The sequence below is a fragment of the Notothenia rossii genome (genome assembly GCF_949606895.1).
Source record: "Notothenia rossii genome assembly, chromosome: 3".
NCBI classification, from domain to species: Eukaryota; Metazoa; Chordata; class Actinopteri; order Perciformes; family Nototheniidae; genus Notothenia; species Notothenia rossii.
The window spans coordinates 43,522,466-43,536,192 of NC_136901.1; the positions used below are offsets into that span (position 1 = coordinate 43,522,466).

Below are 13,727 nucleotides of genomic sequence, written 5' to 3' on the forward strand. Positions count from 1 at the left end.
GTGCGGCAGGCTCTGTTCGCTCGGGGGGGAGGTCTGCCATCTCCTGCTGGCACATCTTCGCCCTCGCCTTGCGACAAGTGATGCAGACGTCGACAATCCGCTTGACCACCCTCCGGCCCTGCACCACCCACGCCTTTGATCTCATCCTCAGAAGAGTACCAGCGAGTCCTTCATGATTTATTTCATGAGCCTCTCGGGCTAGCAGAGTCCCTAACCACGCTCTGTAGGGGACTAATGCCACCCCCGACACTCTTCCGTCCAGGGTCTGGACTCTTCCGCGGCACAGCAGAAGCCCCGATACTTCATCCCTACTGACCACAAGCCTGTCCAGCGTTGTCCCAGGGAAGAACTCACCTTCCTGGGCTGCCAAGAACAAATCATGGAGTGCAGTCTTTAACTCTCCCACTGTCAGCACAGGTTTGCCTTTTCTTTTGTCCAGGACTCTTGCCTCCCACTTTGCTTGACCCGTCGCTCGGCCTCTTCTAGTCAGCCATTTCTCTGCAGCTTGCCGGACCCATGCGACCACTCCACATAGCCTAGCCAGACTGCTGAACCTCTCTGGTTTTACCAGGTTCACAACAGCAATGCTTCGAAACTTTCCTTCCGGTCTTCTCTCTGTCAAGACTGAAGCTTCTTCCCTTTCGGAGGTTTCTGGGGATCCACCAACCTTAACTAGGGACTCCTCAGCCTCTGCGTCCTTTCCACTGGTGTCGTCAGGGATAGGGGTTTTGGTTGACTGGGCTCTGGTGAGTATTGCCGAGAATGCTTTTCTTTGAAGCTTGCCCACACTCTCTCTGGCACCAGTTGCCACCTCAGCGGCCGACTTCATGGGCCATTCTTCTAGCGGCCTCACCAGGAACTCTGGTCCCCTCTGCCACTCTGAGCCCTCTCCCAGGTCTTCAGGAGTTGCTCCTCTTGTTACGATGTCGGCGATGTTAAATGGCCCTGGGATCCACCACCAGTCAGTTACTGGTCCGGCCTTCTGGATCTCGCCGACCCTGTTTGCGAAGAAAGTCTGATACCCGTAGCTCTCTCGCTGGATGGCTCCCAGGACCGTCTGACTGTCAACAAAGTGGAACCAGCGCTCCACCTCCAACCGTCCGTGCTTCTGCAAATACCCTTTTAACCGAGCTGCAAAAACTGCACCGCACATCTCAGCTTTGACTACGTCTCCCTTTTGGTCGAGAGGTGTTAGCTTGGCCTTTGACTCCACCAACCTGACCTCGACCCCTTGCTTTGACTCCCATCTCAGGTACATCACGGCACCGTATGCGTCATCGCTCCCATCTGAAAACGTGACCCCCCACGGTTTGCCTTTCCACCCGGATGGCGTGAGACTCCTGTGGAATTTGACCTTACTCAGCCTCACATACTCTTCAAACAGCTTGATAGCATCTTCTCGGAGGTTCCCTGAGAGTGGGCTGTCCCAAGTCTCCTTTGTCAATCTTCCTCTCTCCGCCTCTTGGAAGGCCCTTCTGACGAGGATAGTCCCCTTCTGCTTTGCAGGCGTAACCAGGCCAATTGGATCATAGAGTCCACTAACTTGACTAAGTAGCTCCCTTCTAGTCAAAGGGTCAGGCGTTTCTGGTCTTACCTCCTCCTCACGAAGATTCAGTCCCACTCTCATCTTTTTCTTCTTTCTTGAGAAGTTGATCGAGGTCATCATGTAAAGTTGATCTTTTTCCACATGATATCCAATCCCCAGAGCTTTGTTGTCCTCGTCGCTTAACTGGTTCGGGAGTACCAGTGTCTTGAACCCTGGCTCTGCTACTGCTCCAGCTTGGACCTGCTCTGCAGTCCTCTGCCTCCCACTTTGGCCTGACCTGACCCATGGTTTGAGGGAGAAGCCTCCGGCGCTCAGGATCTCTTCTACCCCCTCTGTGATTTCCTCCAGTCTCTTTTGGTCATTGTGGGATGTTAAGATATCGTCCACATAACTGTCCTCCTCCAGGACCCTGCGTTCTTCCACCATATGCGCGAACCTGGGCAGCCGAGCAGTCTCCCTCATTGCCAACTGTGCGTCGCACCCAGCGGGTCGGTCGCCAATATTTACCCTGGTGATGGCGTACTCACCGATGTCCTCTTCTGGGGTGTCTCTCCAGAGGAACCTGTGCAGGTGGACTTCGCGCTCTTTTAGCCAGACTGAGTTGTACATCTTTCGGATGTCTCCTAGGACTGCATGCTCTCCCGCCCTGAATCGGAGTAAGACCGATCTGATGGGGTTCAGCACATCCGGCCCCTTAAGCAGAAGGTCGTTCATGCTGACCCTCCTGAACTGTTGACTGCTGTTCCAGACCAGTCTCACTGGTGTCGTCACTGAGTGGGGGTTCGGCGCGACCATGTGGCTCACGTACCACACTGGTCCTCTCCAGCCGTCTATCATCTCCGTGGTGAGTTTTACTGCCGCGCCTCTCTCCACCATCTCGTGAATCTGACCTTTGTAGGCGGACTGCCACTCAGTTTCCTTCCTGAGCTGCTTCTCTGTTTTCAGGAAGGTGGCCTCCACTCCTCTTCTGTTGTTTGGAAGTGAGGCTGGGTCCTCGGTCCATGGGTAAGATGCGTCCCAGTGCGGAGTCAGGCAGTGTTCATCTTTGGCCATGTAGGACAGCCCCTCTTTAATCACTTCCAGCTCCCTTTCTTCTGCCAGGGTCATTTCCTTTCCTCCTGGCTGGCATGTCCCGCAGCGACACCCACCACACCTGGGTTCACAGGCCGCACCGATGCTGTCCCACTTCCACCACTCGAGAACTTCTCTCCTTGTTGCAGTTGTATTCCTGGTCTCCGCCTTTACTTCCTGAGTCAGGCTCTTGGTCTCCTCTTCCCTCAGAATCTCAGGACTCTCAACTACTTCTCTGTACCCCACTGCAGCTGTCCTCATCGAGCGAGCAAAGTGCGTCTCAGACTGGTGCATTGCCACTTTTACATCCTCGAACAGACTGGGATGTGCTCCGCCCACGGTTTTACCAAGTGAGCCCTCCCATAAGACGAGGTCTCCAACTATCCTCAGTCTTTGTGGAGCGAGTCTCCCCTCTCTGTGACTGATGAGAAGCTCGACATGGTCTGGTCTCTTCAGTTCCTCCGTTGCAACCTCCGGAAAAAACCTCTTTAGCTGTTCAGGTCTGACGCTCCGATGCACTTTAGCGATCTCCTCCAGGCCATAACAAACCAGCTTGTGAGCCCTCACAGTACCTTTGGGGGTCTTGACTCTTACTCGCAGGAGGTACCTCTTCGTCTTGACTGTCACGGTCATTCCTCCAACTCCATGCACAATCAGAGTGACTTCTTCTCTGCTCAGACCGAGCCTGTCAGCCGCTAAATGAGTGATGTAGTTGGTGTCTGATGCGAGGTCAATCAGAGCTCCGATCTTTTGCCCCGCGTTGGCAGTGACTTCCAACAGCATCATGATGACAGGGTGCTCGGTCAGTCTATTTTCTTCCAGAAGTCCACCTTCATCCTTCCTAGCGCTCCTTGTCACTGAAGTCTTGTTGCTGTTACTGAAAGCTTTCATGATCTCCGCCGCCGCCTCTGGGGAACATTTGGACAAGGCTAGCTTTTGTTCTTCTGTTAGCTCCCTTACCCTCTCACTGCCTTTTCCAAGTTTCCCCTTTGGTAGCTGTTCCCATTTTGGACAGAGGAGGTAGTGGTGGTCCGAGGAGGTCCCCTCTTGGCAGTCTTCCCTGTTGCAGAGGAACCTGTCTGTGCACTCTTCTACCACGTCGTGACATCCAAGACAAACGCGGCATGCTCCTACCTTCTTCACAGCAGTCTTTCTCTCAGCCAAGCCAAACCCCTTGAACTTCTTGCAGAAGAATAACTTGTTATTGTGTTTCTCCTCTCCACACACGACGCACTCCCCTTCTGGAGTGTCCCTTCTGGTGGCTTTTGTGTAGGCATACTTTCTCTCGAACCTGTTTTGCGGCTTTTCCATTTTTTCAGATGTCTCTGTTATTTTCAGTTGTTCCAAGCTCTCTAGAATTTCTTCTTGCTCCTTCAGGAACTTCAGAAGCGCATTGAAATGGTTGACTGGGGTGACACCGTTTTCGGGCTTAGCCTTGAAGATGACCCACTCTCGGTTCACCTGGTCGGGCAGCTTGCTTTCTATAGACCTAATCATCAGCGGGTGGTTGATGGCTCCAGGGTTCCCGAGGTCTGTGAGGTCTGCCAAAGCCTTTTCCACAGCTTGGATGAGGTCTATCACCTTCCTCGGCTGGTCTCCTTTCACAGCTGGTATCTTCTCCAGTTCTGCGACGATCTGCAGTGCAATCGTGGACCTGTTCCCGTAACGGTTCTCCAGTACTCTGAACATGTCTTCGACTGTACTGTAGCTGGCCAATGTGACATCCTTTTTTACCTTCTCTTCCATGCTGTCTAGAAGCTGGAACTTCTTGACTTCAGGCGACCCGGACGGTTCTCCCTGCTTCTGCAAAGATTCCCAGTCCTTTTTCCAGCGGTGAAACTCCCTCATACTGCCACTGAACTTGGGAAGGCTTACCGGCTTGAGTCGTATCTTTGATATCGCTCCCATCAGGTTGTCTCTGGGTCCCGTGCCTGCCACGCCAGTAGTGTGCGCCTCTTCCACCGCTTTGTGCTGCGCTTTCATGAGTTCAAACCGTGCTTCTTCTGCTGCAATCTGAGCCTCGGCCAATTTAGAGCGTTGGGCCTGGTCTTGTCTTAGCTGAGCCAGGGCGAACTGGGCGCGCTCATCCTCTGCTGCGGTGCGTGCCAACTCTGCTGCACCGCGTGCTTTGTTAAACTCAGCTTCCTTTTGACGCTTGAGTGCATTTTTCCTTGTCTCGAGCTGGCGCACTATCTCTTCCACATCTGTTTTAGCAGTCTCAGGAGCCCATCCCCTCCAGGTGCTGTGCACTTCTTTTAATTCCTTAATGAGTATTTCTAATTTATTTAGCTGCTTTTCGTAACTCTCATAGCTTACTAGGTCAGTTTGTGTCGCTTCTGCCTCCTCATAGACCTTTTCAGCTTCCCCGACAGCAAACATCACTTTCCTTTCTCCATGCCTAGACCAAAGGTTTGCTTTAATCACTTCACTGATCTCTTCAAGCCTTTGGCTGGTTTCTCCATCCGTCTTTTCCACGTCTGCCCTCAGCTCTTCTGATACTTGGTCCTCGTCGCTATCAGCGTTCAGAATTAATTTCATCAGGTATTCACTGTTGGCCTCTGTGACTTTGGTGGCGGCCTTGTGGACTTCACCATATTCTTTCATCAACTCCTCCTCTGACATAGTGTTCACCATCTTTGTTACTGAGTTCACCTTACGACCTAGAGCCACCTTCGCCCTCGTCCGCAGGTCTTTCAGATGCTTCACTGTTTCCTCCCCCTTAATCATCTCTCTGAATTTAAGGCTGAGTTTAGCTCAATCTGTCTTATCCTGGCTAGCTAGCTGGATACCTAGCTGGTTGGCTTCGTTTTCTAGCCAATAGCTTGGTGTCTTTGACTTGGATAGCTAGCTTGGTTTTGTATGCTAGCACCCTTCAGTGTGCTAGCTAGCTAGTTATTGTGTTCTTGCTGGTTAGCTTTGTTTCCTGTCAACCTTCAGTCTGCTGTCTAGCTACTGCTTCGTCTTTGCTATGCTACCGCTAGCTTCTTTGGCTAGATAACGCCGAAAATAGCCTTGTCACTCACGTGTTCCGACCACGTTAGCTCCGCTAGCTTTGCTAGCCTCGGGCCTTCCCTTTCCGCCGACCGTTGCGACCACGGGGTTTCCTTGTCGTCCGGTCGTCATTTCTACTTGCGGACCGGCTTCCCTCGGTGCTTCGCGAGCTCCGCGAGCTCCGCTAGCTTCGTTAGCTCCGCTAGCTTCGCTAGCTCCGTTAGCTCCGCTAGCTTCGTTAGCTCCGCTCCGCTAGCTTCGACGGTCCTTGCTAGCTTTGCTAGCCTCGGGCATTCACTTCCCGCCGACCGTTGCTGAAGTCTATCTTCCTAGCTGTCTCTCGCCATCGGTTGAAACCTTTATTCCTCCCGATGCGGTTAGTTAACAACTGTACTGTCTATCTCCCGACAGTATGGGTGGAATCAAGATGGACGGAAACAACTCCTAGGTTTGATAATTTAATCAAATCCAAATAGGTTGTTAACCTTAGAAGAAAAAAAGGACAACAACAATACAACAATTAGGATCACACATATCCCATACAACTTAAATCAAATTCAATATAATAATCACACTTACTAGTGGCCTCTCCTGATTCCTCAATCTCAATGACGTTCATTTATGTATCCCCTCTACACATCAACAAACCCTGCGAAGCTCCACCCAGATTTAAAGTATCACACACATAAACTGAAACCCCATTAATTGAACCCTCATACACCCAGCACAAACATGAGTTTACAGCACAGTTAGTATAACAAGTCCTGCTTACCGTTGTTCTGAACATGTGCACCGAGGATAATAAGCATCACTGAACAGACCAAGGAAGGAAACTGAGTATGAACCATTATCTCTTTTATTAATTAGTCTTTAAACAGGAATAAGTCAAACTCACACGGTGTGAAGCAGAGAGCTGTGACCTCCATGTTGACTTCCTGCTGAATGGCTGAGCATCAGACTGAAATATATGTAGATGAACACCAACTCTTCCTGTTCAGCTTGTTTCTGAACACACACGTGACACTGTGTGTTTCTGCTCAGTGCTGTGATGCTGACCTGAAAGTATTCATGACTTTCAGTGTTTCAATGCTTTTGCAGAAACATGCCTACATGTGTTCTGTTGAATGGGTTGAATAAAAACGGCCTACTTAATAAGACTTCTGGGTGTTTTACTCCACCTTTATCATAGCACAGAGATCAAGGTTGCTTGTCTTGATTATGGTTTAGTCTTGATATGGACAGTATAGGCCTTACGTAAGCCGGGCTGCTAGTGGTAGCCATGTTGCTAAGGATACAAGAACAAGATATTAGGCTCACAAAATCCTTTTTAAAAAATCATTTTATATACAGAGTGTTTGTGAATCTCTCCTTATGCACTTTTAAGTTGTGTAAAGTCTTGTGAATTGCTTCTTTGGTTTGTTCAGTTTTATCGGTTTGATCGGTTTTACCTTTTATTGTTGTAGCTACCTTTAAGTTTTGTTGTATTTAAATTGTAGAGCTTTGTTAAGACATAAAGAAGATATTTTTATTATTGTTCATATACAAAACAAAAGACAAAAAATATGTTATCAAGGTTTGCAGGCAGACATGTAATAATATGAATGCACAGGTCAGCATAAACATGTAAAATGTTTGCAGGATCTATGATCTATGATCTATGCTCTCAATGGGACCAATCTGGTTAAATAAAGGTTTGAAATGAAATGAAATGAAAAACGGACCCTTGCTGTTGCCGTGGCGTTACATTTCCCAGCTCGGTCGGGCGGTGCTATGACTCAAGCCTCCCATCTATCACCGGATGGCCTCAGGTCCGGAATCTCGTCAGGCATTTCAAGTTTGGAGCAGACCAGACACATTTTGGTTGACACGTATAAATACTAAAAAAGTGTGTGTTCTGCCTTGACCTACTATATATATATTAGGGATGTGCATCTCCATCACTGAGGCCGAAATGATGCGCATTTTGATCCGTTGCCACGATACGATACATTAACGATACATTTGAAACATCGGGCGATACGATACGATTCACCCCTGTTGCGATACAGTTCAATACGATTAGATTTAACATGATGCGATTCGGGGCGATACGATGCGATTCAACACGATGCAAAAATAATGATACTTCAATATGGTACGACAGAGGATTTTTGTTTTATTCCTTATATGCAGCAAATCATACATTAACAAAAAAGTGCTTTACATATTTGGTTCTCTCTACTAGTACTGTGCATCCCTTCATGCTGTTTCTTTTTTACCTTTTTGACCTTAAACTCTCCAGAGTAGGCTACAGTACAATGTTATAACACCTCACAGTTAAACAATGTAAGGATGCATTGCCCAGGATTAACAATGTGCAAATAACAGCTACCATAGAGCAATGCCCATACAGCTGCCAGCCTGATGTGCTTCACACTCATCCATAGGCTGACTCACCAGTGGGCAGAAAGCACTGGTTTCTATACGAACAATAAAGAAAATAATCTTTCACAAACAGGTCTATCATAACTGCTTACAGTAAGGAAGACATTTAAAGTGTGATTGGCCGTCACAGGCTGCTGTAAACTAAACACCTCTCTCTCTGACAGAACACCTCACTGAGTGATTTAACTCATATGTCTAACTTTCAGGTTTCTCTTCTCAGCCGAAGACCCCACGTCGCCTCTATATGTGCGTAGCTAAGTTCCTCAAACTACTTGTGTACTTTAAAGCGACACAGCATCGTTTACAATTTGCGATTTTTCAAGTTGACCGTCTTTCTTGAACAATCCGAAGTGTTGCCAAACGTTTGATTTGTAGGTATTTTTCGGTGCGCTGTGTTTCTCTTTCTCCTCGACTTCCGTGTGTGTTGATAACTGAGACTCTCGGCCTCCGTAGTGCGAAGCAGAGATCAAAGATCGTCTCTGCTGAGCGTTGACAAGATGAGGGGATTTTATAAGAATGAATCGTTTTTTTACCGATGAAAAGACGCTACTCAATCGATGCATGGTGAGTTCAACCCAAACTGTAGCCGATGTGCACTCTTTCAACCGGTGCACATTCGCATCTTCAACGTTTATGCCGGTGCACCGATGCGAATCAATGAATCTTAACATCTCTAATATATATATATATATACCTTATCGTACGAGCTATCAATAACATCACATTTGATTAGGTGGTATTCAGTAGAGAATTGACATTTTTACGAATATGTAAAAGTTAGCTAAAAACGCAGGACAATTGTATTTTTCCCAAAATAGCCGACTTCCTGAGGGGCGGGGCTAAAGAAAGTCAATTAGTAATATGTTGGCAATGACACAAGCAATGTGTGTGTACAATTGTGAGCATATCGGATAAACTCTATGTGAATACCACACATTAGGGGGGTATTCTATTGAGCTATTTTTACCACAAATGCAATAATTTTTAGGTCATGGATTGTCACATGTGTTTCTGAACAGTCAACATAACAGAAGTTTTGATTAACGCGGGCCATGTTTTCTGACTGACCTTGCTAATTATTTATGGAAACATGTCTGACCCTCCTCCGAGTAACAACTTTGGTGTTGATAGACTCAACATTCAAAATTAAAGTAAATATGTTTGTGTTTTTCACATTGTGCTAATTAGCAACACATCTAAGTAGGCAGAGCTTATGGGTTCCTGGGGCTTTTTTGTAGAGCAGGCCGAGCCGGATATGTGTGCAAAATGTTAGGTAAATCGGACTTAGGTTGCACGCTTGGTACGTTTTCAAAAAATGTGATTTTCATAGGTGGCGCTAACGAGCACAGGGGCAACTGTTAACCCATTCGCTGCAGAACGTCTGTGTCAAATTATACTGTAGAGGGATCAAACCATGGGAAAGGCCTCAAAAACACATTCTCATTAGAGAATAATAATAATATGAATACTCATAATCTCTTCAAGAACGCCCTAATTAAGCTGTTTGATTTCAGCCAGTGTGGACCAGAGAAACAAGTCCTGCTCTGCCCCCTGCAGCAAGAACACAGATGTTACACCTGCCTCATAAACACTCCTCTCCTACAAAGTTGACAAGGAATCAAAGAACCATGTTTATTGCTCCTGAGGTTTAATTGCAGCTATATTCTTTATACTAAGTTACCTGGCAACGGGCTCAAAGTCCAGAAAAGTGAAACTTAATAGGAATCTGAAAATGAAAATGTTAATCATTAGTGAATTATTGAAGTCAAAGCTTTTCAGACATCTTGAAACAGGTACGGCAGCTTGTGAATTTATTTTGTTATACATGTTTTAACTTATATTTTAGAAACCAGGCCATACAAATAGTTTGTAGAAGATACAAAATGTCTTTACATAGCCTTTCTGTTGGCTCAAATGCTTTATACACATTTAAACGTTAAATTCAGTTCTGATCTGGGAGCGGTGTCCTTACACGCAAAACTGAAACGCCAACCTCAATGTACAGGGTATGAGAAAGAAAGTCCTTCTATGTTTGACACAAAAACGGATTTAATCTTTATACAGATACAGAAATACTATTTATAGTTATTATAAGGTCTAAGTCTAACCCGATGCAGTTTTAAAACATGACCTTCTGAATTACACTACTGTGTTTGTTCTGATTTGTTTTGTCTTATTTTTTATTGTGTTACATATTTAACTAATCTACAACTGCATTTCCACTGCCTTTCAGACCTTTATCTTTGAAGGAGCACCGACAAGGTTTTTACCTGTTCACCCATTTCTGGACTTTGACCCATACTAGGTACTCAAATATAGGATATTATTTAAATCCTGTTTTTATACACTGTATTTACTGGTTTATTTTCAGAGCTGCAGGATGCTTCTCCAGACTGACAGGCTGTCCTCTCAGTTTCCACTCAGACCTCTCAGTGTTTTGGTTTTCCATCTGCTCCTCACACACTCCTGTAGAGGTAACACACACACCAATACAGTCATGAACTCACATGAGCCTTTTGGATTGAATGCATGCAAAATGATTTGTGCATTGATATATGTTATTAAATGTTAAGATTGCTATTGAGTAAGTTTGTTAAATACAGGCGCCAACCCAAGGTCTGAAATGTTCATTAAATATCCAGCAGAGGACGACTGCTCTGTTTTCAAAAATAAATCATATTATATAGAAGTGTATGAGAGAATTAGCATACTAGGACCTGATGTATTACCTTAGTGAATATCTTCCTGGTGAGTTTGTGGTCTCAAGCTTTTGTTTGAAGTGTTCTTCTTGTGGTCCCACTCAAAGTAAATAGACGATTAAGAAAAATACGCTTTAGGAAAGCTCATCAATAAGGTGTCTCAACAGCTTTGAGCAATACTTTTAAATGTTCAAAATAAACAAAACTTTATTAAAACACATCCATTTCTTTCCAGGTCAGTCTCAGTTAATGGGTCCTCCTCAGCCTATAGTAGCAACACTTGGACATGACGTGATTTTGCCGTGTCACCTGGAGCCTGAGATGGATGTTACTGTAGACACGTTGGAGTGGACGAGATCCGACTTAAACCCAATATTTGTCAACGTGTTGCGTGCTGGTCAGGACCTCGAAAAGGCCATAAATCCTTCCTACAAAGGGAGAACCTCGCTGTTCAGAGATGAGCTGAAGCATGGAAACATTTCACTGAAACTCTCCAAAGTACAACTCTCTGATCTGGGAACATATACATGTGATATTGCTCTAAAGTATAAACATTTGTCTGTTAAGCTAGTTTTAGGTAAGTACACTCACAGTTTGTGTTCATGGTGGAGTTTGGTGTATGCTTTGTCAATGATGCAGTATTTAACTTTCATAACCTTTAGAATGACCTAACGACCTAACGGCAACCAGTCAGCGTTATTCATGGTTACCAACATTTAAGTATTTGAATATCATCACGCTACATAATCATATTGTAAAGCTATAAAAAAGCAGAGAGCTTTTAAAAACGTGCAGAATTCAATAAATGCATTTATGCAGGAACGGGCAATGGGAATTTAGTTAGTTATTGGCCTTGCACATATTTCAATTTGCTAATATGATATTGTTCATTGTTGGCAAAGTGTCAGTATTTTGCTCCCACTGACACTGCTGTTTTAAACATTTATCTTCCTTCAGCATCCGGTCCTCCCTCTCCGCCTGTCATCAGTTTATCAGGGCTGGACGGTCAGAGTGGAGGAGTGGTGCTGCAGTGTGAGTCTGCAGGCTGGTATCCGGAGCCTGAGGTGTTGTGGCTGGACGCTGAGGGGAAGCTCCTCTCTGCTGGACCTCCAGAGACAGTCAGAGGTCCTGATGACCTCTATACTGTCAGCAGCAGAGTGACTGTGGAGAAGAGACCCAGCAACAGCTTCACCTGCAGAGTCCAGCACCACAACACCACCCGCACCACACAGACGCACTTCCATGTTCCAGGTAGACAACATATTAATTTAGCATGTTTTATTCTCCAATAGCTGCTGTTCAATTTGTATAGGATGCTCTGTGTTTTATCATTTCAGATGATTTCTTTAAGCTCCAGTCCAGTTCTTCTTCCCACATTATTGGTCTGGCCATCAGTTTGGCTGTTTGCATTATGTTACTGCTGGCTGTTTCTTTCTTCTCTCTGTGGAGAGAACACATATTCAGTAAGTCACTTACAGTCGGGTGACTTGATTCAGTTTGGTTGATTAAAGGAGCCCTATTAAGCTGAGTGCTGTATGTTCTGTAGGTCTGTGTGCATGTAAATGGTCTGCAAAGACTACAATATCTCCCACAAACTCCCCCCGGCCTGAAACGCCTCCATTGGACTCCTTTGTTTTGAACATAGTGACATCACTATGTAACACTCATGCTTCTATTGGCTAGCACTAGGGACGGGACATCTCTAAGCCGTTGAACAATCACCAACTGTTCAGCTACATTTAGACTGAAAAGTTTCATGTGCTTCGATCCCTTCCTAAAGTTCCTCTAATTCTCTTTCAACACATCTTAACACACGTTTCATTTCACACAGAGACAAAGAGAAAGCATTCGGATGAAGTTGATAAAGGAGAAAAGAAGAACCGATCTAAAACTAAAGATCAGTCTCTCAATGAAGGAGAAAGAGGACAGCTGATGAAACCTGACGCTGTGCAGATGGAGGCTTTGAAGGGAAACGTAGAAAAGAAGAGCAAACCGGTAAGTAGAGAAACAACAACATGAAAAGTAAAGTCTCAGCAAGAAGCACAGAAGACTTTACATCAAGATACAGGATCTGCCAGAAATTCATGAAAACATGTGTCATTGTGTGGCACTTTAAGAAATGATCATTAAAGAAACGTGACTGTTCCTCTCATAGAAAAATCAATCTGAGCAGCAGCTGCTTGAGGAGCAGAGGAGGAGAGAGGAAGCTGAGAAGGAAGTCCAGACTCTGAAAGAGCAGCTGCAGAACAAGAAGAAAGAGGTTCATCTCCACTTCAATAATGAAACACATTGATTCCTGTTTGAAGTCTCTTTCAATGTCCTCCTTAGTGTAGACAAGGTCAAACCTGCAGGTCCAAGTGGAGACCACATCCAGACAGTCCTACTTTTAGACTGTGAATAAATGATGTTAATCTTCCTGCTGTTCTTTCAGGTTGAATCTAAAGAGTCTGAGCTGCAGGGTCTCCATGCAGAGAAACAGAGGAACAAGAAGGAGCTGCAGAGCCTGAAGGGAGATCTGGAGAACAAGAACAGAGAGGTTCACCTCTTCATCTTTGAACTTTAATGTTCATGTGAATAGAGAGATAGACATTGGGTTCATTGACCCCTCTCATGTGATCATCTGTAAACCTGCAGACAGTCAGGAAGCTATTTGAGAAACTCAATCATCACCATGTTTTGGACCCACTGCACTGAAGATACTCTTTAATGAGGTACTCGTCTGTCTCTACATGTCCTTTTCCTTCCCCAGATGGAGAAAGCTCAAAAAGACTCTCCTTCCAAATATAATTTGGTAAGTTGGCCTGAGATTTATATAATATGCAATATATAAAATATACAGTATACATTTTTTTAATGTACAACATTTAAAAGGCTGATATGTTGAGAAATGATAATAAGAATGGATTCCTTTCCAGATAGAGACCGGCACAGTTTTATGAAAGCAGAAGAATCAGTAGCAAGAATATAAATATGTTGATTAAATACATAGGAGGAAC

At 45.3% G+C, this 13,727-nt stretch overlaps 1 protein-coding gene across 5 annotated transcripts in view; it reads left to right on the top strand.

Annotated features, from left to right (window-relative positions):
• Positions 1–9,770: 9,770 nt before the first annotated feature.
• LOC307031869 (uncharacterized protein) overlaps positions 9,771–13,727 on the top strand; it is a 15,700-nt gene continuing 11,743 nt past the window's right edge. For 2 of the 5 annotated variants that reach the window (XM_079669370.1, XM_079669374.1), the window contains exons 1-10: positions 9,772–9,825; positions 10,266–10,337; positions 10,404–10,506; positions 10,967–11,308; positions 11,689–11,982; positions 12,069–12,194; positions 12,563–12,726; positions 12,887–12,991; positions 13,163–13,267; positions 13,481–13,522. In XM_079669370.1, coding sequence (XP_079525496.1) covers positions 10,413–10,506; positions 10,967–11,308; positions 11,689–11,982; positions 12,069–12,194; positions 12,563–12,726; positions 12,887–12,991; positions 13,163–13,267; positions 13,481–13,522 — 1,272 coding nt within the window. In that variant the 5' untranslated portion in view covers positions 9,772–9,825; positions 10,266–10,337; positions 10,404–10,412. Of the gene's footprint in view, positions 9,826–10,265; positions 10,338–10,403; positions 10,507–10,966; positions 11,309–11,688; positions 11,983–12,068; positions 12,195–12,562; positions 12,727–12,886; positions 12,992–13,162; positions 13,268–13,480; positions 13,523–13,727 lie in introns of those variants that run through there. The other 3 variants (XM_079669373.1, XM_079669371.1, XM_079669372.1) reach the window with 3 other exon arrangements.